Genomic DNA, 23717 nt, shown 5'->3' with positions numbered 1-23717 from the left:
TTTTGCAGGTTGGTTCCATTGCAACAAGCTCAAGAACAGCTCAACTATTTGAAATTGTTTTAAATAGTACTTGTACTTGAACCCAGGTCTAGCAACAGACAGGGACACAAGCTTTTCCACTGACGCGCCATGGGACTCCAGTCAATGCCAGGCGCAGCATGACTGGCTGGCTGAGGTAAGGAGCAGCATGACTGGCTGGCTGAGCGATGGCTAGATGAACAAGAGGTTACGCTTTAAGTTGGTGTATTACCCTTGTGAATGTATGGAAGTTAAATATTTCCCCCCCCAAATTTTTTATTTCGCGCTCTGCCATTTCAGCAGATGTTGTTTTAAGGAACTATTATCATTCTCAATGGATGTGAAAACAGACTTTGTTTACTTGATGTTGGAGGCGAAGAAAAAGATTACTTTGGAGAACCTGCACAGTGAAGGCCAGTTAACTTATTGAGGGTAGGGGGCAGGATTTTCATTTTTGGCAAAAAATAAAGTACCCATTTCTCAGGGCCAGAAACTAGAACACGCATACAATTGTCAGATTAGGATGGAAAACTCTAAAAGTTCCAAAACTGTCAAAATAATAATATGTTATCGATTATATATTTTAAAGACAACCTGAGGATTGATTATAAAAAAACGTTTGACATGTTTGTGGACATTACGGATACTATTTGGAATTTGTCTGCGATGTCGTGATCGCTGTGGATTTCTGAACATAACGTGCCAAACAAAGAGAGGTATTTTGGATATAAAAATAATTATGGAACATTTGTGTAACTGGGAGTCTCGTGAGTGCAAACACCCGAAGATCAAAGGTAAGCGATTTAATCTATTGCTTTTCTGACTTTCGTAACCAATCTACTTGGCTGCTAGTGTTTGTAATATTTTGTCTACTGAGAGAGATGTTCTTACATAAACGCTTGTTATGCTTTCGCCGAACAGCTGTATTGAAATCTGACCTACCAGGTGGATTAACAACAAGCTAAGCTGTGTTTTGCTATATTGCACTTGTGATTTCATGAAAATGTCATATTTTTTGTAATTTAATTTGAAGCGCTGCAATTCAGCAGGTGTTGATGAAAATGATCCCGCTAAAGGGATGGGTGCGTCAAGAACTTAAGACAAGTCAGAAAACGTATCATAAACCTGAATGGGCACATTTATAGGTAAACATTTGTGTGCAGGCCAGGTAGCCTAGGCCCACTTCACGGTGTGATCAGGCGCGTGTCCTTACTCAAGATTGTGTTTTGTTTGGAGTACTCGTGTCAATAAATACATTGACAACTCATGGAATGTACATATATATATTTTTTTCCATTCCACTAGTTTCCACAATTTATTTTTTAAATTAATACACACACACAAAAAGTATTTAGTCAGCCACCAATTGTGCAAGTTCTCCCACTTAAAAAGATGAGGCCTGTAATTTTCATCATAGGTACACTTCAACTATGACAAACAAAATGAGAAAAAAAATCCAGAAGATCACATTGTAGGATTTTTAATGAATTTATTTGCTAATTATGGTGGAAAATAAGTATTTGGTCAATAACAAAAGTTTCTCAGTACTTTGTTATATACCCTTTGTTGGCAATGACAGAGGTCAAACGTTTTCTGTAAGTCTTCACAAGGTTTTCACACACTGTTGCTGGTATTTTGGCCCATTCCTCCATGCAGATCTCCTCTAGAGCAGTTATGTTTTGGGGCTGTTGCTGGGCAACATGGACTTTCAACTCCCTCCAAAGATTTTCCATGGGGTTGAGATCTGGAGACTGGCTAGGCCACTCCAGGACCTTGAAATGCTTCTTACGAAGCCACTCCTTCGTTGCCCGGGCGGTGTGTTTGGGATCATTGTCATGCTGAAAGACCCAGCCACGTTTCATCTTCAATGCCCTTGCTGATGGAAGGAGGTTTTCACTCAAAATCTCACGATACATGGCCCCATTCATTCTTTCCTTTACACGGATCAGTCGTCCTGGTCCCTTTGCAGAAAAACAGCCCCAAAGCATGATGTTTCCACCCCCATGCTTCACAGTAGGTATGGTGTTCTTTGGATACAACTGAGCCTTCTTTGTCCTCCAAACACAACGAGTTGAGTTTTTACCAAAAAGTTATATTTTGGTTTCATCTGACCATATGACATTTTCCCAATCTTCTTCTGGATCATCCAAATGCTCTCTAGCAAACTTCAGACGGGCCTGGACATGTACTGGCTTAAGCAGGGGGACACGTCTGGCACTGCAGGATTTGAGTCCCTGGCGGCGTAGTGCGTTACTGATGGTAGCCTTTGTTATTTTGGTCCCAGCTCTCTGCAGGTCATTCACTAGGTCCCCCCGTGTGGTTCTGGGATTTTTTCTCACCGTTCTTGTGATCATTTTGACCCCACGGGGTGAGATCTTGCGTGGAGCCCCAGATCGAGGGAGATTATCAGTGGTCTTGTATGTCTTCCATTTCCTAATAATTGCTCCCACAGTTGATTTCTTCAAACCAAGCTGCTTACCTATTGCAGATTCAGTCTTCCCAGCCTGGTGCAGGTCTACAATTTGTTTCTGGTGTCCTTTGTCAGCTCTTTGGTCTTGGCCATAGTGGAGTTTGGAGTGTGACTGTTTGAGGTTGTGAACAGGTGTCTTTTATACTGATAACAAGTTCAAACAGGTGCCATTAATACAGGTAACGAGTGGAGGACAGAGGAGCCTCCTAAAGAAGAAGTTACAGGTCTGTGAGAGCCAGAATCTTGCTTGTTTGTAGGTGACCAAATACTTATTTTCCACCATAATTTGCAAATTAATGAATTAAAAATCCTACAATGTGATTTTCTGGATTTTTTTTCTCATTTTGTCTGTCATAGTTGAAGTGTACCTATGATGAAAATTACAGGCCTCTCATCTTTTTAAGTGGGAGAACTTGCACAATTGGGGGCTGACTAAATACTTTCTTGCCCCACTGTGTGTGTGTGTGTGTGATATACACACACACACAGTGCCTTGCGAAAGTATTCGGCCCCCTTGAACTTTGCGACCTTTTGCCACATTTCAGGCTTCAAACAAAGATATAAAACTGTATTTTTTTGTGAAGAATCAACAAGTGGGACACAATCATGAAGTGGAACGACATTTATTGGATATTTCAAACTTTTTTAACAAATCAAAAACTAAAAAAATAGAGCGTGCAAAATTATTCAGCCCCTTTACTTTCAGTGCAGCAAACTCTCCAGAAGTTCAGTGAGGATCTCTGAATGATCCAATGTTGACCTAAATGACTAATGATAATTACAATCCACCTGTGTGTAATCAAGTCTCCGTATAAATGCACCTGCACTGTGATAGTCTCAGAGGTCCGTTAAAAGCGCATAGAGCATCATGAAGAACAAGGAACACACCAGGCAGATCCAAGATACTGTTGTGAAGAAGTTTAAAGCCGGATTTGGATACAAAAAGATTTCCCAAGCTTTAAACATCCCAAGGAGCACTGTGCAAGCGATATTGAAATGGAAGGAGTATCAGACCACTGCAAATCTACCAAGACCTGGCCATCCCTCTAAACTTTCAGCTCATACAAGGAGAAGACTGATCAGAGATGCAGCCAAGAGGCCCATGATCACTCTGGATGAACTACAGAGATCTACAGCTGAGGTGGGAGACTCTGTCCATAGGACAACAATCAGTCGTATATTGCACAAATCTGGCCTTTATGGAAGAGTGGCAAGAAGAAAGCCATTTCTTAGAGATATCCATAAAAAGTGGCGTTTAAAGTTTGCCACAAGCCACCTGGGAGACACACCAAACATGTGGAAGAAGGTGCTCTGGTCAGATTAAACCAAAATTGAACTTTTTGTCAACAATGCAAAACGTTATGTTTGGCGTAAAAGCAACACAGCTCATCACCCTGAACACACCATCCCCACTGTCAAACATGGTGGTGGCAGCATCATGGTTTGGGCCTGCTTTTCTTCAGCAGGGACAGGGAAGATGGTTAAAATTGATGGGAAGATGGATGGAGCCAAATACAGGACCATTCTGGAAGAAAACCTGATGGAGTCTGCAAAAGACCTGAGACTGGGACGGAGATTTGTCTTCCAACAAGACAATGATCCAAAACATAAAGCAAAATCTACAATGGAATGGTTCAAAAATAAACATATCCAGGTGTTAGAATGGCCAAGTCAAAGTCCAGACCTGAATCCAATTGAGAATCTGTGGAAAGAACTGAAAACTGCTGTTCATAAATGCTCTCCATCCAACCTCACTGAGCTCGAGCTGTTTTGCAAGGAGGAATGGGAAAAAATTTCAGTCTCTCGATGTGCAAAACTGATAGACATACCCCAAGCGACTTACAGCTGTAATCGCAGCAAAAGGTGGCGCTACAAAGTATTAACTTAAGGGGGCTGAAGTTTTTGCACGCCCAATTTTTCAGTTTTTGATTTGTTAAAAAAGTTTGAAATATCCAATATAGGTCGTTCCACTTCATGATTGTGTCCCACTTGTTGATTCTTCAAAAAAATAGTTTTATATCTTTATGTTTGAAGCCTGAAATGTGGCAAAAGGTCGCAAAGTTCAAGGGGGCCGAATACTTTCGCAAGGCACTGTATATATATAAATTTAAAAAATACTTCACACAAGTGTAGCATGGGTTGTGCGCGCTGCAAACAACGTGTCCACTCCTACAATGACAATGATAAAGACTGCAATAATATAATCGAATTAACAGTGAAATGTACTACTGGTGAGCCATCCCCATGACCTTCGCAATGGATTAGTTCACTCAGACAGGCGTGAATCAGACAGGCGTGAATCAGACAGGCATCTCATGTGGCATAACTTTTTTAATTTTTTGTCACTGCTCCAAAAGAATATATAACATTTAAAATATGAAAAAACATATTGGTCGACTAAGCCTATCGACCAAACATCCGACCAGTCGAGTAAATGTGGTTACCCCCAACACACGCTTCCTGCTTACTCACCCCAGTTAAGGTCTTTATGTTGTGCAATGCATTCTGGGCCTCCAGGGCAGCTTTTCTGGTATAAAACGTTACAAAACAGCATCCTAGAGGAGAGAAGGGGGGCGGGGAGGAGAGGAGAGAAAAACAGAACTCAATGAGAGACCAGTAACGTAACTCGTACAGCAACACCGTTCCAAGACAAGAAATGGAAGGTAAAATACAACACGGCGCGCACCGCGTCACACTTCCACAACACGGCGCGCACCGCGTCACACTCCCACAACACGGCGCGCACCGCGTCACACTCCCACAACACGGCGCGCACCGCGTCACACTTCCACAACACGGCGCGCACCGCGTCACACTCCCACAACACGGCGCGCACCGCGTCACACTCCCACAACACGGCGCGCACCGCGTCACACTTCCACAACACGGCGCGCACCGCGTCACACGTTCACAACACGGCGCGCACCGCGTCACACGTTCACAACACGGCGCGCACCGCGTCACACGTTCACAACACGTGCCACTTTATTTTCAGCACCACGGTTGAACATACAGTACATCAGGCAAAGGACAGGCAGTGGCTCCTAGCTGGCAGATGGGCTAGATAAAGCGACAGGGCCGAGGGTGAAGGCTACAGTTGACACACATGACGACTGTCCCGTCACAGAAAGGGCAGAGAGCAGGAGACCAAGGGGCTAGCTGTCGGTCAGGATCACTGATCAGTGGTAGAGGGCCACTGTACCGTCCACCCACACTAACAGAGAACGGCACTCCATTACATCAGTGTGAAGTGCTGCGAATACACATTTAGAAAGGCAAGTACAGTACACACAATGGCACAGAGAACGGGCGAGAGAGAACGACGAGAGAACGACAAGAGAGGGGGCAAGAGAGAGGGGGGCCGAGAGAGAACGAGAGAGAAAGAGGGGATGGTGGGAGAAAAATTCTCATCCTTCCGCCCCAGTAGACCGCCAGTGGCGTTCCATCCTGTCAGTTTCTCTGAGCTGGGAGCACAGAGCTTGGTAGAGAGCAAGCGCACAAAAACACACAGAAGTGGAGCACTGCAGCGTCTCTGACCTACATAATGTTGTTTTATGCTGCTACTGCAGAGTGCAGCTCTCTTCCCTCACAGGATGTGTGTGTGTGTGTGTGTGTGTGTGTGTGTGTGTGATGCCGTTACTGTAGTGTGGAAGCGCCGCTCTCCTACCCAGGCCGCGCTGTGTAGAGAGATGCATATAAAGAGTATCGCGTCGAGCCATTCGATGTCCTCTCTCCAAAAAGGCAGCTGAGTGTACCCCCCACCCCACCCCTTTCCGTTGTTCAGCACAGCCACTCACATGGATGAGGCTAAATAAATAAATAAATAAAAACAGACCCATCTCTACCTTCTGATTTCTCACAAAGATACCCTGGAGTCAACATGACCTAAAATAAACACAGCACTTCAAATCTGACTGCTCAATATAGATACAGAACCAGGATTATTCAAACAAAACCCCGATGGAGGGAGAGGGGGGATAAAACGCAGCACGGGCGTCACCAAAGCCCCTTGATGAAACTCCCCAGTTCACCCAACAGGGGGTAGGACTACTGGGTCCAGGCCCCCAGGCTATGATGGTGAAAGAGATTGTGAAGAGGGGCGAGAGCAAGAGGGGAGAGAGTAGACGAGTAGAGAGAGGGGGGGGTCAAGAGGAACCATAAATAGCCATATGACATTTGAAATATCTATTCCCTTTGGAAGTGTAAAGTTTACTGTCAATTTCTTTTTTTTCTTTGTTTATTTCAGTTGTTTATGATCTATTTCACTTGCTTTGGCAATGTAAACATGTTTTCCAATGCCAATAAAAACCCTTTGAATTGACTAGAGGAGAACAGAGAGCGCACGGGGGAGGGGGGGCAGAGGAAGAGAAGGGAAGAGTGAGCCTCCATCCTCCAATTCAGAATAAACCTCACATAAAGTCAGCAGAGGCAAAGGGCTGCTGTGATCAACCCTGATTATCTATTAGAATAAATTACCATTAAATTAACATGTCAATGGGCCATCACAGCTGACACTACTCTATGCCGAGGAGCGAGAGCTCCTCTGCTTTGAACTCTTCATCCTCTCACACCAAGACACACAATGTGCTCTATATTCAGCAGTATCTAGCAGACACTGGTCTGACCATTAAGTACACAGATGCCCAGGTATCCATCCATGTAGCCCATCTAGACGTTTATACTGAAGCCTAATCATGATGTACATTTAATAACAGAATGGAGAGAGTAGTTCACTTTTAGGTGGCGCTTGCTTAGAACAGTGCAGAAGACTATATTATTATAGCTCGGAGGCGGGAACAAGATACCTGAGAAAATTCCAGACTGCAACTAAGATTAGGCCTAGCCTTACAACTCCCCGCCCAGCTCTGAGGCACTGGCACTTCCAGATAGTCCACTCCCCAGACAAAATCCCAGACAAAATCCCATCACCAATGAAGGTTCAACAAGCCACATAAAAATAAAAAAAAGTTTTTTTTCCATAGACCATAGATAGCAGAGGAGCTGTCGTTGTGTTCTCACGTTCACCTGGAGGCTGGGTTACTTTCAATGGCAGGGATTGGGGGGTATGCAGATTATCATACCGTTTCTGTACTGTACAATTTTTTATTTATTTAACAAGGCAAGTCTGTTAAGAACAAATTCTTATTGACAATGACAGCCTAACGGGGAACAGTGGGTTAACTGCCTTGCTCAGGGGGCAGAATACCAGATTTTTTACCTTGCCAGCTCTGGGTTTCAATCTAGCAAACTTTCTGGTTACTGGTCCGACGCTCTAACCACTAGGCTACCTGCCACCCCGTATTACAAAAAGTGCACACAAGGGGCACTATTTAAAAAAAAAATTAAAAATTATGTAGGTCAAAGGGATCTTGATCCAGGAAGGGGTTGAATGTTTCTGCTGTAACCAAGATGATGATCTTGACATCTAGCCACTTAGCAAACCAAATGCATAGCTGAAGGCCTGAGCTAATAATAATCTCAGATTTCTAATAGTTACACTTAAAAAGCTGCAATATGTCACTTTTTGGGCGATCTGACCAAATTCACATAGAAATGTGTGTTAGGGCCGTCATTCTCATTGAAAGCAAGTCTACAAAGCAGTAGATCTGCTCTATTTTTATGCTTCCTGTTCTTAAGTTCCAGTCTTTGCAGTCTTTTACTTTCGGTTATATACACGGGCGTCAAACACAATATTTTTGGTTATGCAAAAGCCCTTTCAAAGCCGTTTAGATGGTACAATGATAGTCTACAGTACTTGCTTGCTTTGTCACAAACTGAAATTAAAAGCTTACTATTCATTTTTGTAACCAGGAAACTGAAGAAAAAAAAGGCGGAAAAAAATTGCGATTTCTGCATTCTGTGTATCATCGCTGCGAAGGGAATATATCAGAAGGGGGGGGGGTGACTTGGAAGGGCTGCACTCTATCCTTCTTTCCCAATAGGACCACGGAGCTGGCGGATCAGTTTTTTTTTTTTCACAAGGAAGAGGCTTCATGAGTTTGATGTACCTAGTAGGACCCACCTACTTAGCTGTGCTAACGCTTTACACGGAAGGGTGAAAGACAAGAGCTTCGATGACTATCGCAGGAATTCCTGAAGAAAAACTCAGAGGACCAGAAATAAGGGTATAGCTATATTGTCCAGTGAGTTCTATACGGGATAGTCTGTGTCAGAGACACTATCGCAAAGAAACGGTGACATCACAATTCAGCAAACTAATAGCTACAGTACTTAGCCATTTTAGACTGTATAGCTACAACGCTATTTTGGTCACTGGACTGTACCAAGTGTCAGTGCAGCAATACACACCAATGAGGGATGTGGGTGTGGAGACTTGTCAATCCCTAAAGAGAGAAGGAAAATATATTTTATTCACATAACCATTAATCTTATTCCAGGATAGATAACGTCCTAGTTTTACAAGAGTATGACTAAAGACGTGATAGATTGACTGACCACGCAACGGAATTATTTATAGCAGTGGAGGCTGATAAGGCCAAGAAAAGCCTTAGATGGAGGCTGATAAGGCTAAGAAAAGCCTTAAATGGAGGCTGAACACATCCTTATTCCAAGACCAAACAGTTCATCTTTACCCCTCGATGAAGACCAAGTTGTTTTTTCTCTCTCCCCTTTTCAAACATTACACTGATACAATGAATATGGTGTGCAATGGCCTCTAAAGCTTATGTTAGAAGCAAAATAATAGCAAACCAGTAGAAAGAAGGTAGAGAAAGAGTTGAACAACTCAAATTAAAGAGCTGGGGGAAAAAAAGTGAAATCAAGGAAAAATACTGAGTCACTATTGAAACAAGTCTGATCTGAAGTTTCAATTACATAAGATCTAACCAAACAAACAAAAAAAAGGTTAGATATGCTGTTTCGGCTGAGGACAAACTTTCGAAAATGGTGAAAAAAGTCAAATTGGCTAGACAAATGAAACAAAAAGATACCGGTTTTCAAAATTGGAAGTGAGTACAAAAGATATGAACAATGTGGTGTGACTTTTACTCAACGCTTTATAAGTCTGAATGTAACTTATACCTAGCTAAATGTAATGCCCCCCCCCCCCTAGAATCTGAGATAAGAACATCCATCACCTCAATGAAGTCTGGAAAGTCACCAGGATTAGACGGCTTCCCGGTTGAGTATTATAAGTTGATTGCAAGGTGCTCTCCAAAGTACTAGCCATGAGGCTGGAGAAGGTGGTACCTCATATTACACAGATCAGGTGGGATTTGTAAAAAATAAAAAAAGTAGTATCGCCACAGAATCTTAAGACATTTGCTTCACCTCACGTGGCTGAGTGAAAAAGACGATACATTACCTAGATGCGGAGAAGGTATTTGATAGGGTGGAGTGGGGCTTTTTCACATACACCCTTGAAAAATCAAGGGCCAAAGAAATGTTTTTCTTTTTCTTTCTGGGTTAAGGTATTTATACTCCAATCCATAAGCAGCAGTCTGGTATGATCTATTTTATTGTTGGAGGGGAATCCAGCAGGGTAGTCCTCTCACACCTCTCCTTTTCACTATATATTTTTTGAGCCCTTGACAGCAGCAATCAGAGCTGATTCAGGAATCAAAACGAGTGATGGGAGGTGCCAGAGAGCAGGCCTCCTAATTGTCCCTAGAATTTCTAAGCAAACAGCTGGAGGCAGGGCTTTCTCCTATAGAGCTCCATTTTTATGGAATGGTCTGCCTAGCCATGTGAGAGACGCAGACTCGGTCTCAACCTTTAAGTCTTTACTGAAGACTTATCTCTTCAGTGGGTCATATGATTGAGTGTAGTCTGGCCCAGGAGTGTAAAGGTGAACGGAAATGCTCTGGAGCAACGAACCGCCCCTGGCTTACTGGTGCTCTTTCATGCCGTCCCTAGGAGGGGTGCGTCACCTGAGTGGGTTGAGTCACTTGACGCGATCTTCCTATCCGGGTTGGCGCCCCCCCTTGGGTTGTGCCGTGGCGGAGGTCTTTGTGGGCTATACTCGGCCTTGTCTCAGGATGGTAAGTTGGTGGTTGAAGATATCCCTCTAGTGGTGTGGGGGCTGTGCTTTGGCAAAGTGGGTGGGGTTATATCCTTCCTGTTTGGCCCTGTCCGGGGGTATCATCTGATGGGGCCACAGTGTCTCCTGACCCCTCCTGTCTCAGCCTCCAGTATTTATGCTGCAGTAGTTTGTGTCAGGGAGCTAGGGTCAGTTTGTTATATCTTGAGTACTTCTCCTGTCTTATCTGGTGTCCTGTGTGAATTTAAGTATGCTCTCTCTCTAATTCCCTCTCGGAGGACCTGAGCCCGAGGACCATGCCTCAGGACTACCTGGCATGACTCCTCCTTGCTGTCCCCAGTCCACCTGGCCGTGCTGCTGCTCCAGTTTCAACTGTTCTGCCTGCAGCTATGGAACCCTGACCTATTCACCGGATGTGCTACCTGTCCCAGACCTGCTGTTTTCAACTCTATCTCTACCGCTCCTGGTGTCTCTAGACTCTTAATGATCGGCTATGAAAAGCCAACTGACATTTACTCCTGAGGTGCTGATTTGCTGCACCCTCGACAACTACTGTGATTATTACTATTTGACCATGCTGGTCATTTATGAACATTTGAACATCTTTGGCCATGTTCTGTTATAATCTCCACCTTTGCACAGCCAGAAGAGGACTGGCCACCCCTCAGCCTGGTTCCTCTCTAGGTTTCTTCCTAGGTTTTGGCCTTTCTAGGGAGTTTTTCCTAGCCACCGTGCTTTTACACCTGCATTGCTTGCTGTTTGGGGTTTCTGTACAGTATTTTGAGCCATCAGCTGATGTAAGGGCTAAATAAATACATTTGATAAGCTGTTTTTTTAAAGTGACATGCTCCAAGGGATAAAGGAGGACTAGCATCACCCAACGTAGAACCAGACAACATATCATTTGAAGTATTTCAATTGGCAAGACCCGGTGGAAATTATGATTCCCATTTGGGGATGGACTCCGATTGAGAGGTCTCACAGCCTCGTTTAAGCCTATTGAGACCTTAAACACACAAAAAACATTTTCAGAGACAGCCAACTGAAGAGGCTAACCCAATCCTACAACATTTGAGAGGTATGGGTTAACATTCATAATTTCTTTTTAGTTAACTAGGCAAGTCAGTTAAGAAGAAATGCTTATTTACAATGACGGCCTAGGAACAGTGGATTAACTGCCAGCTCAGGGATTCAATCCAGTAACCTTTCGGTTACTGGCCCAAGGCTCTAACCACTAGGCTGCTACCTGCCGCCCCAGACGCTTGGAATTTCCCGGTATAAACAAAAAATATTCTTCCATATGGCACAACCCATCAGTTGACATAGGAAAACATTAATTTATCTGGGAGGAATGGCTTAGATAATGCCTGCATGCACTAGGGCAGGTATTCCCCCCAGGGGTACGCACAATGGTGGTGAGGGTACGCCAAATAAAAATGTGCTTCACATTTTCAAACATTTATACTTCCCAACAGGGCTTTATATTTGAAATAGCACCGTCAAATAATAATTAACATCCAATCACATGAACCATTACTCTTGCAGAAAAATAAGCCACAGGAGTTTGAGCGAGAATAAAGACTTTAGTAAGACATGTATAAAAGCAACAGATACCATTAATAAGGGGCTACAAGGGTCTTATACGGCGAGCTACCGAGTGGCTAGGACAGGCAAGCCCCATACTATTGTGGAGGACTTAATTCTTCCTGCTGCTGCAGACATGGCTGGGACAATGCTGGGGGAAAAGCCCCCCCCCCCAAAAAAAACTATACAGACAATTTCTTCATCAAACAACACTGTTTCACGACGCATCAGTGGCATGGCAGAAGACGTTTTGAAACAATTACTGCTTCACATACAAGCCAGTGAATTCTATGAGTTACAGCTGGATGAGTCCGATGTGGGGGGCCTGGCACAGCTCCTGGTATATGTCCATTATGTTTATGGGGGGGGGGGTCAATTAAGGAAGACATCCTCTTCTGCAAACCAGGACGAAGTCAGAGGATATTTTAAGTACTGGACAGCTTTGTGACGTCAAATGGACTTGTGGTCAACATGTGTTGGTATCTGTACTGGAGGCGCAAAAGCCATGACCGGGAGATATAGTGGAGCGGTAACGCGTGTGCAAGCAGTTGCTCCTGATACCACTTGGTTACACTGCAGCATCCACCCGAGAGGCTCTAGCTGCCAAGGGAATGCCTGACAGCTTGAAAGACGTCTTGGACACTACAGTGGAAAATGGTTAACTTTGTTAAAGCAAGGCCCCAGAACTCTTATGTATTTTCTGCATTATGCAAATGATATGGGCAGCGACCATGTAACGCTTTTACAACATACAGAAGTGCGATGGTTATTAAGGGGCAAAGTATTGTCCCATTTTTTTTACTTGAGAGACGAGCTTAAAGTTCTCTTTAATGACCATAATTTTCACTTGTCTGACAAGTTTCTCACATGACTGGCCTATCTGGGTGATGTGTTTTTCCTCTCCTGAAAGATCTGAATCTAGGATTACAGGGACTCTCCGCAACTGTATACAACGTGCGGGACAAAATTGAGGCTGTGATTAAGAAGCTGGAGCTCTTTTTTTGTCTGCATTAACAAGGACAACACACAGGTCTTTCCATCATTGTATGATTTGTGTGTGCAAATGAACAAGCTTACGGACAAAGTCAAATGTGATATAGCAAAGCACCGTAGTGAGCAATTACACAGGTACTTTCCCGAAACGGACAACAAACTGGATTTGTTCTCCCTTTCACGCCCTGCCTCCAGTCCTTTTACCGATCTCTGAACAAGAGAGCCTCATCGAAGTTGCAACAAGCGATTCTATTAAAATTGAATTTAAATCAGAAGCCACTGCCAGATTTCTGGATAGGGCTGCGCTCAGAGTGTCCTGCCTTGGTAAATCACGCTGTTAAGACACGCTGCAACCACGTACCTATGCGAGTGGATTCTCGGCCCTCACTAGCATGAAAACAAAATACCGGCACAGACTGTGTGTGGAAAATGATTTAAGACACTCTCTAATACAACCAAACATTGCAGAATTATAGTGCTTATATCCTATCAGGACCTGAAGAAATATCACAGTCAGCTACAGTATTTTATAAAAAGAGTCACGCACAACATGGGAACTGAGAATTTAAGGTTGATTTGGCAGATGGATCTTAAATTTACAATATCAAACAAGATAATATAAATCATAAGACAGTTACGTATATTCTTCAGTATATCAAATGTATGGAAAAATATGTTTCTCCAATGTAGGGTGGTGTACCAGGGATACATTTATACATTAGATTGTTCAGATACTACTGGACCTCGGATAAAATGGGTTTGTTGCTAAATACTTCATGCTGGAAATGCAAGGGTGAAGTAGGTACCTTTCTGCATGCTATATGGGGATGTCCCATTGTGCTTGCTTTCTGGAAGGAGGTTCTTAAAAAGCTTGAAGAATGGGTGGCACAGCCTATCCCAAAGTCCCCACAGCTGTGTCCCCACAGAGGATTAATCTATTATAACCACCACGTATGAGCAAAATAAGAGTTTGGTCTTGCCTCAGCGGGTTTTCTTACTGCAGCTAGACTTGTACTACATAACTGGAAGAGAGCGGATTGGCTTTAAATGGCAGAGACTGCATCTTATGAATCAATGATAGCGAAATGTTGTATGATATGGAAACACTTTCTGAATTATATATAAGGGCCCGGACGTGCGGGTGAGAAGCTAGGGGCTTAAGTTAGAACAGATGTGTAATGGGCGTTCTATTTTATGTATCATTATCAGTAGTTTGCCATTTAATATTCCACTGATATATGGTTGAAAGGTGCTGTATTGTTAGGTGTTATGTTTTTGTTAGGTGTTATGTAACGGTGTAATATAATTTAGTTATTTTATTTTTTTAAATAATAATAATAACAACAACAACAACAACTACAGGCTTCCACATCGCCGTCTTGTCTAATTGCGAGGCTAAACGAAACGGCTCAACTCAGGCACTCTTAGAAGGTGATAGTCTTTAAAAATGGAAAATAATCTCTCCCTCTCACCAGAGGGAAAGACTATGTTTTCCCATAATGCACAAGTGTAAAGAGGGTTGGTATTTAACCCGTAATAATACATTAGAACCGAATGCTGTATTTTAAGTAATAGACAACTGTGTGCACAAACAGCTTGCAGAGCCTGGCTCAGAGGTATTTGCCGTCAACACTTGACAATGAATGGCGTTGGCACCTTGTCTTTCTGTCTGTGTTTCAGTCCTCTTTGGCCTCTAGGGCCTGGGCTATAGTAAAGGTATTTATGCTGGTATAGAAAGGGCTTCATTAGAGATATTTTAAATGGATTATTTGCTCTGCGGGTGTCTGGGTGCAGTGTGTGTGTCTGCAGTGTGTGTGTGTGTGTGTGTGTTCACTCTGTGCCCGTCTCCCCCTTACCTTTGCTCTGGGGGGGTGTGGCGGTGCGATCTCGGAGGATGTTGATCTGGTGCACGGCGCCGTAGGGCTCAAACAGCTCCTTGAGCTCGGTTTCTGTCCAGGAGCGAGGTATCTGGCCAACAAACATCTTGATGGAGTCATGGTCAGGTGTTTCCAGGTTCTCAATGGAACCGTTCATCTTGCTGCCGTTGCTGTGGGGGAGAGGTGAGAGATTATTAGACTGTACCAGAACCTGAAACATACTTTTGGGTCCACCAGGCTGGTACAGTTGCCTGGCACTAAAGCAGTTAATTTGTGCTGCAGTATTAGCAGAACAATTGCTCCCTAGCGATAGTTTGTCACATCTGTACCATGTTTATTTTTTATTTTAAACCTGTTGTGACTCTAGGGGCAGTATTTTCATTTTTGGGGGAAAAACGTTCCCGTTTTAAATGGGATATTTTGTCAGGACAAGATGCTAGAATATGCATATATTGACAGCTTTGGATAGTGTTTTCTAACGTTTCCAAAACTGTAAAGATTTTGTCTGAGTATAACAGAACTGATGTTGCAGTCGAAAGCTTGAGAAATATCCAATCCGGAAGTGCCCCATATTTTGAAAGCGCTGCGTGCCAATGAGTCCCCATTGAGCTGTGAATGTGCTATGAACCAGCTTACACTTTCAACGTATTCCTCAAGGTGTCTACAGCATTGTGACGTAGTTTTACGCATTTATGTTGAAGAATACCCGTAGGGGGCTACATTGCGCAAGTGGTCACATGATGCTCCCGGAGATAATCTCACATAAAGTACAGAGGTAGCCATTAATTATTCCAATCGCTTCTACTGAGAAACCAATTGTGCCGGTGCATATATTATTGAATAGATATTTGAAAAACACCTTGAGGATTGATTCTAAACAACGTTTGCCATGTTTCTGTCGATATTATGGAGCTAATTTGGAATATTTTGTCAGCGTTGTCGTGACCGCAATTTCCGGTCGATTTCTCAGCCAAACGTGACGTACAAATGGAGCTATTTTGCCTACAAAAATAATATTTGGGAGAAAAATAAACTTTGGCTATCTACCCGGGAGTCTCATGAGTGAAAACATCCGAAGTTCAAAAGGTAAAAGTTTTAATTTGATTGCTTTTCTGATTTGTGACAAGGTTGCCTGCTGCTAGCAAGGCATAATGCTATGCTAGGCTATGATAAACTTACACAAATGCTTGTCTAGCTTTGGCTGTAAAGCATATTTTGAAAATCTGAGATGACAGGGTGATTAACAAAAGGCTAAGCTGTGTTCCAATATATTTCACTTGTGATTTTCATGAATAGGAAGATTTTTCTAGGAAGATTTATGTCCGTTGCGTTATGCTAATTAGTGTCAGATGACAACGGTCCTGCTCACGGGATGGGGTGTCACTAGAGGTTAACATACATTTTAGAGCACATAACTAACAAGTCTGGCTGACAGGAAATAAAAGTAGACGCTGATGAAAAATAATCACACATCCTCTTCAAAATGACTGGACAAGACCCATCGTTAATCATTGAATGTATGCTAACGTGTTAGTGTTTCTTGACGGGTCCCATTTTTCAGTCATTGGCTAATGACCGAGGTAGCCTAATTATTGGCCCCTCCCACCACTTGGAGTTGATTGGAAACTGGTGTATTAATTTGAGTGGCTAGTCACAAGGATGAAGTGGAGAGTGTGTGTTTAATATTGAGCTAATAGTTTGTACTTTTAATCCTTGTTTTAACCTTTAGCATTCTAGTCGGTTCCTAGATTCCTTTTACCATCCAATGAAATAGTACTTCAACTTGCACTGTTAAACAATTCAGCGAGACGGTAACACAAGCCACACAGACACACCACCCCCCTCCCCCCTCCGCTCTTCTCTCAGGGTGGGTCAGCGCCAACGCAAGGCAGCTCGATGGGCCCTGAGAGGAGATCAGCATTCTCAGGGTGATTAAGTTAAGGCTAGACTTGGGACTGATTAAGCTCAGGACTCTACACAGCACAGGAGCATACCTCACAGACCCCCAACTAGGACGCAGAGACCACGTTGTGAGCGTACCAGTATCACACAGTCCACTACAACACAGCAGAAGCCTCTCTCAGCACATGCCTCCACTGAGCTAGACTGGGAAGCTGAGGGGGCAGCATCTCACAATCTCTGACCATAGCCTTCCTGACTCAGCCAGGCTGGAAGAGGGCCAGGACTCTGGTCCTACATTTAGCTGGGAGGGAAGGGAGTTCATTGTGATTATGGCCCTACAGCAGGGTTCCCCAACTGGAGGCCCATGGCAAAAAAAAAAAAAAAAAAAATGGAAATCACCTCAAAGTGATTTAATTAAAGAAATCTGTTCAAGTATTCTCACGAGACAGGTTATCGTACACAAGATGGAAGCTAGATTTGAAATGACTGTTTCAGTCTTTCTAGGCTTCTTGCAGTCAAATTTGCAGCCCCCTCGCCGCTGACCATCCAGTTCAGAAAAACAATGAAAAATAAAATAAAAATGATCGGCCCGTGGCTGAATCTAGTTGATCCCTGCCCTACAGTCTCCTAGGTACAGGTAATGCCAACGAGAAGTTATTGTTCACTCACAGTAGAGCACACGTGAGCTTGAAGAAAACACGTGTGTGTGTGTGTCTGTGTGTGTGTGTGTGTGTGTGTGTGTCAGATGAGTGCCAGATGAGCAGAGGGACTCCTAGTGGATAGCAAGCTGGCGACACACACCGATTAATTCTAATGGGATAGTAAGCAGAGGGCCCGAGGAAAACAGGGTTAAGATGACTAGGCTAAAATTAAAATGATAGAGGGTAAGTATACAGACCTTTGGACACGAGCCATCCATCTCTTACACACAGAGCCCAAACGCTCGGCCGACACACCAAGGGACGACCTAAACGACATGCTTACTGACAAGTCCCTTAGCGACTCTTTCTTTGGAAATCCACCTCTTAGAAAACACCCAAATCCAACACTTGTTAACTAAATCACACTCATTTTAGGGTGGGAAAAATAGAGGCACAAACCATCCTACTGGAGTCAACTCATCCAAGCAGCTATACACAGCTACAAAAATATAATATATATATACATTTTTTTTAACACACGACTGGAATTGGAAGCATAAGAAGACGCTTTACAGTCCACAAAGTCATGGGGCGACTTCACTACACCCGCCACCCATCCCGACAGCTAGCTACACAGAATCTTCTGAGCAGGAAGGGCCCAGCACAGTAGGGTCAGTCAGCACAAATTGAAAGATAGCAGGCTGAAACACAGGAAGGACTGAACTTGTCCAAAAAAACTAAAAAATCATTTTGTATTTCCATACATAATGTTTTACCCTCTAAAAACAGAGTTCAGTAAGCAGAGGACTGTTGCCTGTAAACCATCACCATGTCACTCCTCAGGCATTGGTTGGGTTGGCGATGGAACAGGGAGTAACCTACTAGCGTTCCATAGACATAGAATTCTTAGAATGGACATACCCCCATTCCAAGTCAACCTACTATGATGGCAGGTTCCATTCTACAAATTATTTTTCTATGCCATCCCCAGCACAGCAGCAGGGGAAACAAGCGCATATTGTTCAGATGCTGGAGAGAACACTTCACAGCTACCCTCTACGATAACAATGGGCCTTCAGTGAGTCAGAAGGACGCTTTGTAATCCTCCCACTTAACGCTACGTCTAACTAAACCAGCGGGCATTGTGTCGTGTGACACCATTATCTAGTAACCAGACAGCTTGACGCCATTTTACCGAGTGACTTGCACTGTACATGTATGGGTTCAGAAGGCATTAGGAAAGTACTCAGACCCTTCGACATTGTTACGTTACTGCTTTATTCTAAAATGGATAAAACAATTCTCAGCAATCTACACATACCCTCTAATCATACCCCATAATGACAAAGCAAAAACAGGTTTAGACATTTTTGATAATGTATTAAAAAAAAATATTAATGACATACATCTTATTTACATACAATAACAGTGAAATGTTGACACCTGATTCCAGGGTTTCTTTATTTTTTTACAATGTTCTACATTGTAGAATAGTGAAGACATATGGAATCATGTAGTAACCCGACCTCAAACCAATTTTTTTATTTAACTAGACAAGTCAGTTAGATTTCCATTGGGATTTAAGTCTGGGCTTTGGCTGGGTCACTCAAAGGGACATCCAGATTCTAAATCTTTAGCCATTCCCAGGTTGCTTTGACTGTATTCTGGGGGTCATTGTCCTGCTGCAATGTAACTTCACCCTCATTCTTAGCTTGTTTGTGCTCTGCAGCAGGTTTGCATCAAGGATTTGCAGTTTATAGTTTCTGCTTTGACATGCACTGTCAACTGTGGGGACCTTTTATATAGATAGACAGAGGTACATTTCTAAATCATGTTCAAACTATTGAATTGGCAACAGGTGGACACCAATCAAATTGTATTGACATCAAGGATGATCAAAGGGAAATTGGATGCACCTGAGCACAATTTGGAGTGTCATAGCAGATAGTTGTGAATGCTTATGTCAATTAGATCTGCATTTAATTTCATATATTTGCTAAAAATTAAAAAAAAAAAAAAAAAGTTTACCCTTTATCATTATGGGGTATTGTGTGTAGATGAGTGAGAAGAAAAAAATACATTTGATCCATTTTGAAATCAGTCTAACAAAAACGTGGAATAAATCTAGCAGTATGAATACTTGAGGCACTGTAAATGCTAAGTGATATTTAAAAACATGGGTCTGTCCCCCATTCTGATTGTTTAATAATTCCTTGGAGGAAACTTCGTGATTAGTCACTTGAGGGCACTCTCCAAGTAAAGGGGGGAGAGAAGGTGATATTCAATTTTTTTTTTTTTTAACAGAAGTCTCCAAAGTATCCAATAGGAAGAAAAAAACCACGTGCCCTTTTAAGTTGCAAAGCGTTTCGCTACATATGTTGTACCCCAATGATTACGACCCAGACCAGGGAAAGACGTGAGGCCTGGCGGCCCTATGATGTGGCAGGTGACCTGTCCCAAAGACACCCGGGAACAGCTGACGCCTGGGCTCCAGAGGACTCCAAGGCCCAAGTCTGAAATTAGCATACCTGCTGTTGCTCTTCCCATAAAATAACATGATTTACCGGGACCATATGCCCGGCCGTTTGCTGGGGTCTGACCGCAGAAGCATGTCAGTTCCACTGCTGCTTCACCTTTCCTAGTAGCTCCCATTATAGCGAGACTGTCGCGGAGGCAGCACCAGTCACCAATATAAGGCTATATACCCTAGACTACATGTCAACCATCTTCTCAAAAAGGTGTCACCTGGCGTCGTTGGGTTCTGTATGAATCCTAAATTAAATGGAGCGTTAAAACCAACCAGTTTAACTTGAAATACAAGCCTAAGGCTTTTCCTAGGCTTGGTTGGGAATGTATGATCACTCGACTACCTTAAAAATTCAAAGAATTCTTTAAAATAAATTAAGTTTTAAAATTCATAGGTCCATCCACACCCTGTGATATCATGCAGCGTTGCTTCATGTTTTGGTTCAATTCATAGTTATGGTAAAGGGAGTTCGCATAAATAGCCATGTTAACAAGAGGCTCTCCTTCGTTGGGTTATAACTGATGCTCCCTTCCCTCAGGAGTCACTTGGCAGTAGGAGACAGCCTCGGACTGGTTAGATCACACAAGCAGAGCATGATGCACCACTTCTCACTCCAGCAAGGCACATGACAAGCGACACAGAAATAGCAGCAGTTGGTTTCTGGTGTGTGTGTGTGTGTGTGTGTGTGTGTGTGTGTGTGTGTGTCTTGCCCCAGCACTACAAGGCTGTAAACCACAACGATTACATTAAACAACGACACACAGGAAGGGCAGCCTGCACCTCGAGTCACTACAGCAAGGCGCAACACACACATTCTTCAGTCTGATATCTCGTCTGAATTCCATACAAGGTGCTGCAGACTGCTGAAAGGACTGTTGTCCTGGTCTATAATCAGTACATCGGTGCTCCGATGAGGGCCCCATTAAAGACGTTTTCCTCCCAGCATTAACTCCAATTCTGCCTCAATATGGCCTCATTTTCATTGTTGCATTTCCCCTGATGAAGAAAGATGTGTCCCATCAGGCTGTGACTAGAAGAGCCCCATGTTAACAGGCGGCGACTAGAGCCCCATGTTAACAGGCGGCGACTAGAGCCCCATGTTAAACAACAAGCAGCCATGGCCTGATGACAAGACCTACCCCATTAGCTTCTTAACCGGAGTGTCCCTGGTGACCGTGGTTATGGAATGAAATTAAAGAATGAATGGAATGAAATGAATAAGTGAGTGTCCCTGGGTGACTGTGATTAAGGCCGGAGGAGGGGATGCCAATTAAGAGTTGCGTCAGGGTGTGAATGGGTGCAGAGGTGTCACTAAAGTCCCTGGTTCGAAACCAAGCTGCATCACATGAGGAACATTCCTGGGAGTCCCATAGGGCGGCACACAATTGGCCCAGCATCGTCCGTTGTAAATAAGAATATTCTTAACAGACTTGCCTAGTTAAATAAACGTCACACACACCAAAAAGTTATTTTGTTGCCATTTACGCATGTCCCCATTACCAGTAAAACATAATCAAAACCCATTTCTTTCACTTACTGTGCTGTTTTGTTGTTTAGTCGTTTCATTCTAAACCAGGATTTCTATGGAACGGCGTTTGGGTCTTTGCGTATCAAAAAAAGATGCATGTATGCTATAATGCTGGTCAAGTTGTCTAGCGCACCTACAGTGCTGGTCATTAAAAAAAAAGCTGGCTAGCTCATGGATGCACACAATGTTCTTCCTCAAAAACATAGCAAAACAATATAAATCGGTTTCAGTAGCTATAGTTAGCTAGGTGTCGTCTAAAATACCCCTAATTTATAAGACCGTTCTTATTTGATTAATGGTGGTCGGACCCATCTATGTAAAGCTAGCCACAATAGCGGACTTGTGGTTAGCGTTCAAAATAAAAAAGTATGGCATAACACTATGTATTAATGTTTGCATCACTGTCAATGACATACTTTTATTTTGACGGTTAACCACAAAGTCCACTATTTTGGCTAGCTTCACAACCCGGTCCGGTCGAGCCTCAATAGCTAGCTGGCTGCTTATAACGTTAGCTTTGGGCAACAAGGTTAGCTGGCTAGCTATTTATATTCATGAACTGAAGTTCAATTTCAATAGGCGAACAATAACAATTACAAGGATTCCTCAATCATTGCTAAGAATAATGAAAATGACTGCAGTTTCTACTGGACATTGCTTCAGGCTGGTTGTATTGGTGCTAGCTAAGTACCAATCTAAAGCTAGCTACCCCAGAAGTTGAAAATTATGCTTAATTACCAACGCGGTAGCGTAAACACATCATTCGTGGCCAGTGTTTGCTGACTTTTTTTGTACAGCTTTGACAGTGCTACTATCTTTGACACACAAAGACACCAACTGTTGCTCCATAGTATGCATGTTGTGAAGCTAATAGCAGTGACTCTATTACTGTGTAACTCCGGTAGGGCAATATCCGAAAAATAGAGCACTTGGTAGTGTGTACCGGTGCTCGGCAAGTCGGCGAAAGCCAACATCACCCACGACGGAGAATGGTTGATTGTCAAGGGCAACGAATTCTATTATTTTGGCTTTAATGGATTTCCCCTTTAAGATAATTTCAGCGAGACAACTCTTTCAAATGACTGCCCAACTTGACTGCTCAATCCACACAGCAGACATTGTGGGCTAGGTTAGGAATGCTGTGTGGCACGTGTAGCGCAAAATTTTGTGTGGCGTCATTACGTCCTGTACCTACGTTATATAGGTATGCACGGTAGCTTTGACATCCGGGTTTTTAGCGTCAGCGGCAAACTAGACATCAGGACGATACAGTTGGCATTTTTGGTTAATATCGTCAGACTCCGATATGTTCACAGATATATCCTGCATCCCTAACAGTTATGCGCTCCTTCCAGCGCTTCTTGAAAGTGTCACCAGCTAGCTAGCTAGCTAGCAGCTTTCTGCTCCACTTAGGCCACTGTCCAACAGGGAGAGGTCAACCTGCCTACACACTTCCCTGGTTCCTGAAACCTATCCAACACAAATGCCTGAAATAGTGAGGGGCTACACTGAGCTGTATAAAAAAAATTAAAAATTTAAAAAAAAAAAGACAAACAGGAAGGGAATGGACTACCTGGGCTTGTCCAATAAGAAATTCTTATTTTCACTTTCCATTGGAAAACATTTTTCATTGTGTACACCCAATCATAAACAACTTTGGCCTGGCAGCCGATTCCACTCAACTTTGACAACTCATCCCATGTGCTGTGTACCATGAGTCTATGGTCACCTGGTAGATCAAGTTCATGCCATTGCAATCCTCAAGATTTTATTAGCAAGGCTTAGCTTCCTATATCATAACGTGCCACTTGTGTGTGTGTGTGCCATATGGGATGTTCCAACTTCCATACAAACGGGATTTTTTGATTTACTTTGGCACGGGTCGAATCCAAGACACCTTCCTGTCTCAATGTTTTCCATTTCCAAATCTAACACGGAGCATGTAATGTGAAAGTAGGCTCTATTTCCTGTCCCCGTGCTCTATAGAGTACCAGCTAGGGCCAGGACGACACCACCAACCATATTTTTCCAGACAAAAATTTTAAATTAAGCATACAAAACTCAGGAGAGCGGTTTGAAGTCGATGTAGGCCACAGCATATGCAGTTTGATCTAGATCTACATCTTCAGCCAAACTGGTTTTGGACCAGAGTAGACAACTTTTATTTTTTTAATTTAA

The 23717-nt window shown here is 43.1% G+C and overlaps 1 protein-coding gene across 10 annotated transcripts in view; it reads right to left on the bottom strand.

Annotated features, from left to right (window-relative positions):
• LOC112218919 (CUGBP Elav-like family member 2) overlaps positions 1 to 23717 on the bottom strand; it is a 53733-nt gene that overhangs the window by 16429 nt on the left and 13587 nt on the right. For all 10 annotated transcript variants that reach the window (XR_006079392.1, XR_006079396.1, XR_006079397.1 and 7 more), the window contains exons 2-3: positions 14921 to 15111; positions 4961 to 5043 (exon numbers count right to left, since the gene is read on the bottom strand). Coding sequence is in view for 2 of the 10 variants with exons in the window: in XM_042301824.1 (XP_042157758.1) it covers positions 4961 to 5043; positions 14921 to 15111 (274 nt within the window). In the remaining 8 variants the exon portion in view is untranslated. The remainder of the gene's footprint in view (positions 1 to 4960; positions 5044 to 14920; positions 15112 to 23717) is intronic.

This window comes from Oncorhynchus tshawytscha, linkage group LG19, assembly GCF_018296145.1.
Source record: "Oncorhynchus tshawytscha isolate Ot180627B linkage group LG19, Otsh_v2.0, whole genome shotgun sequence".
Lineage (NCBI taxonomy): Eukaryota > Metazoa > Chordata > Actinopteri > Salmoniformes > Salmonidae > Oncorhynchus > Oncorhynchus tshawytscha.
Note: the sequence above shows the minus strand (reverse complement) of the source record. Positions and strands in the feature narration are given on the sequence as shown.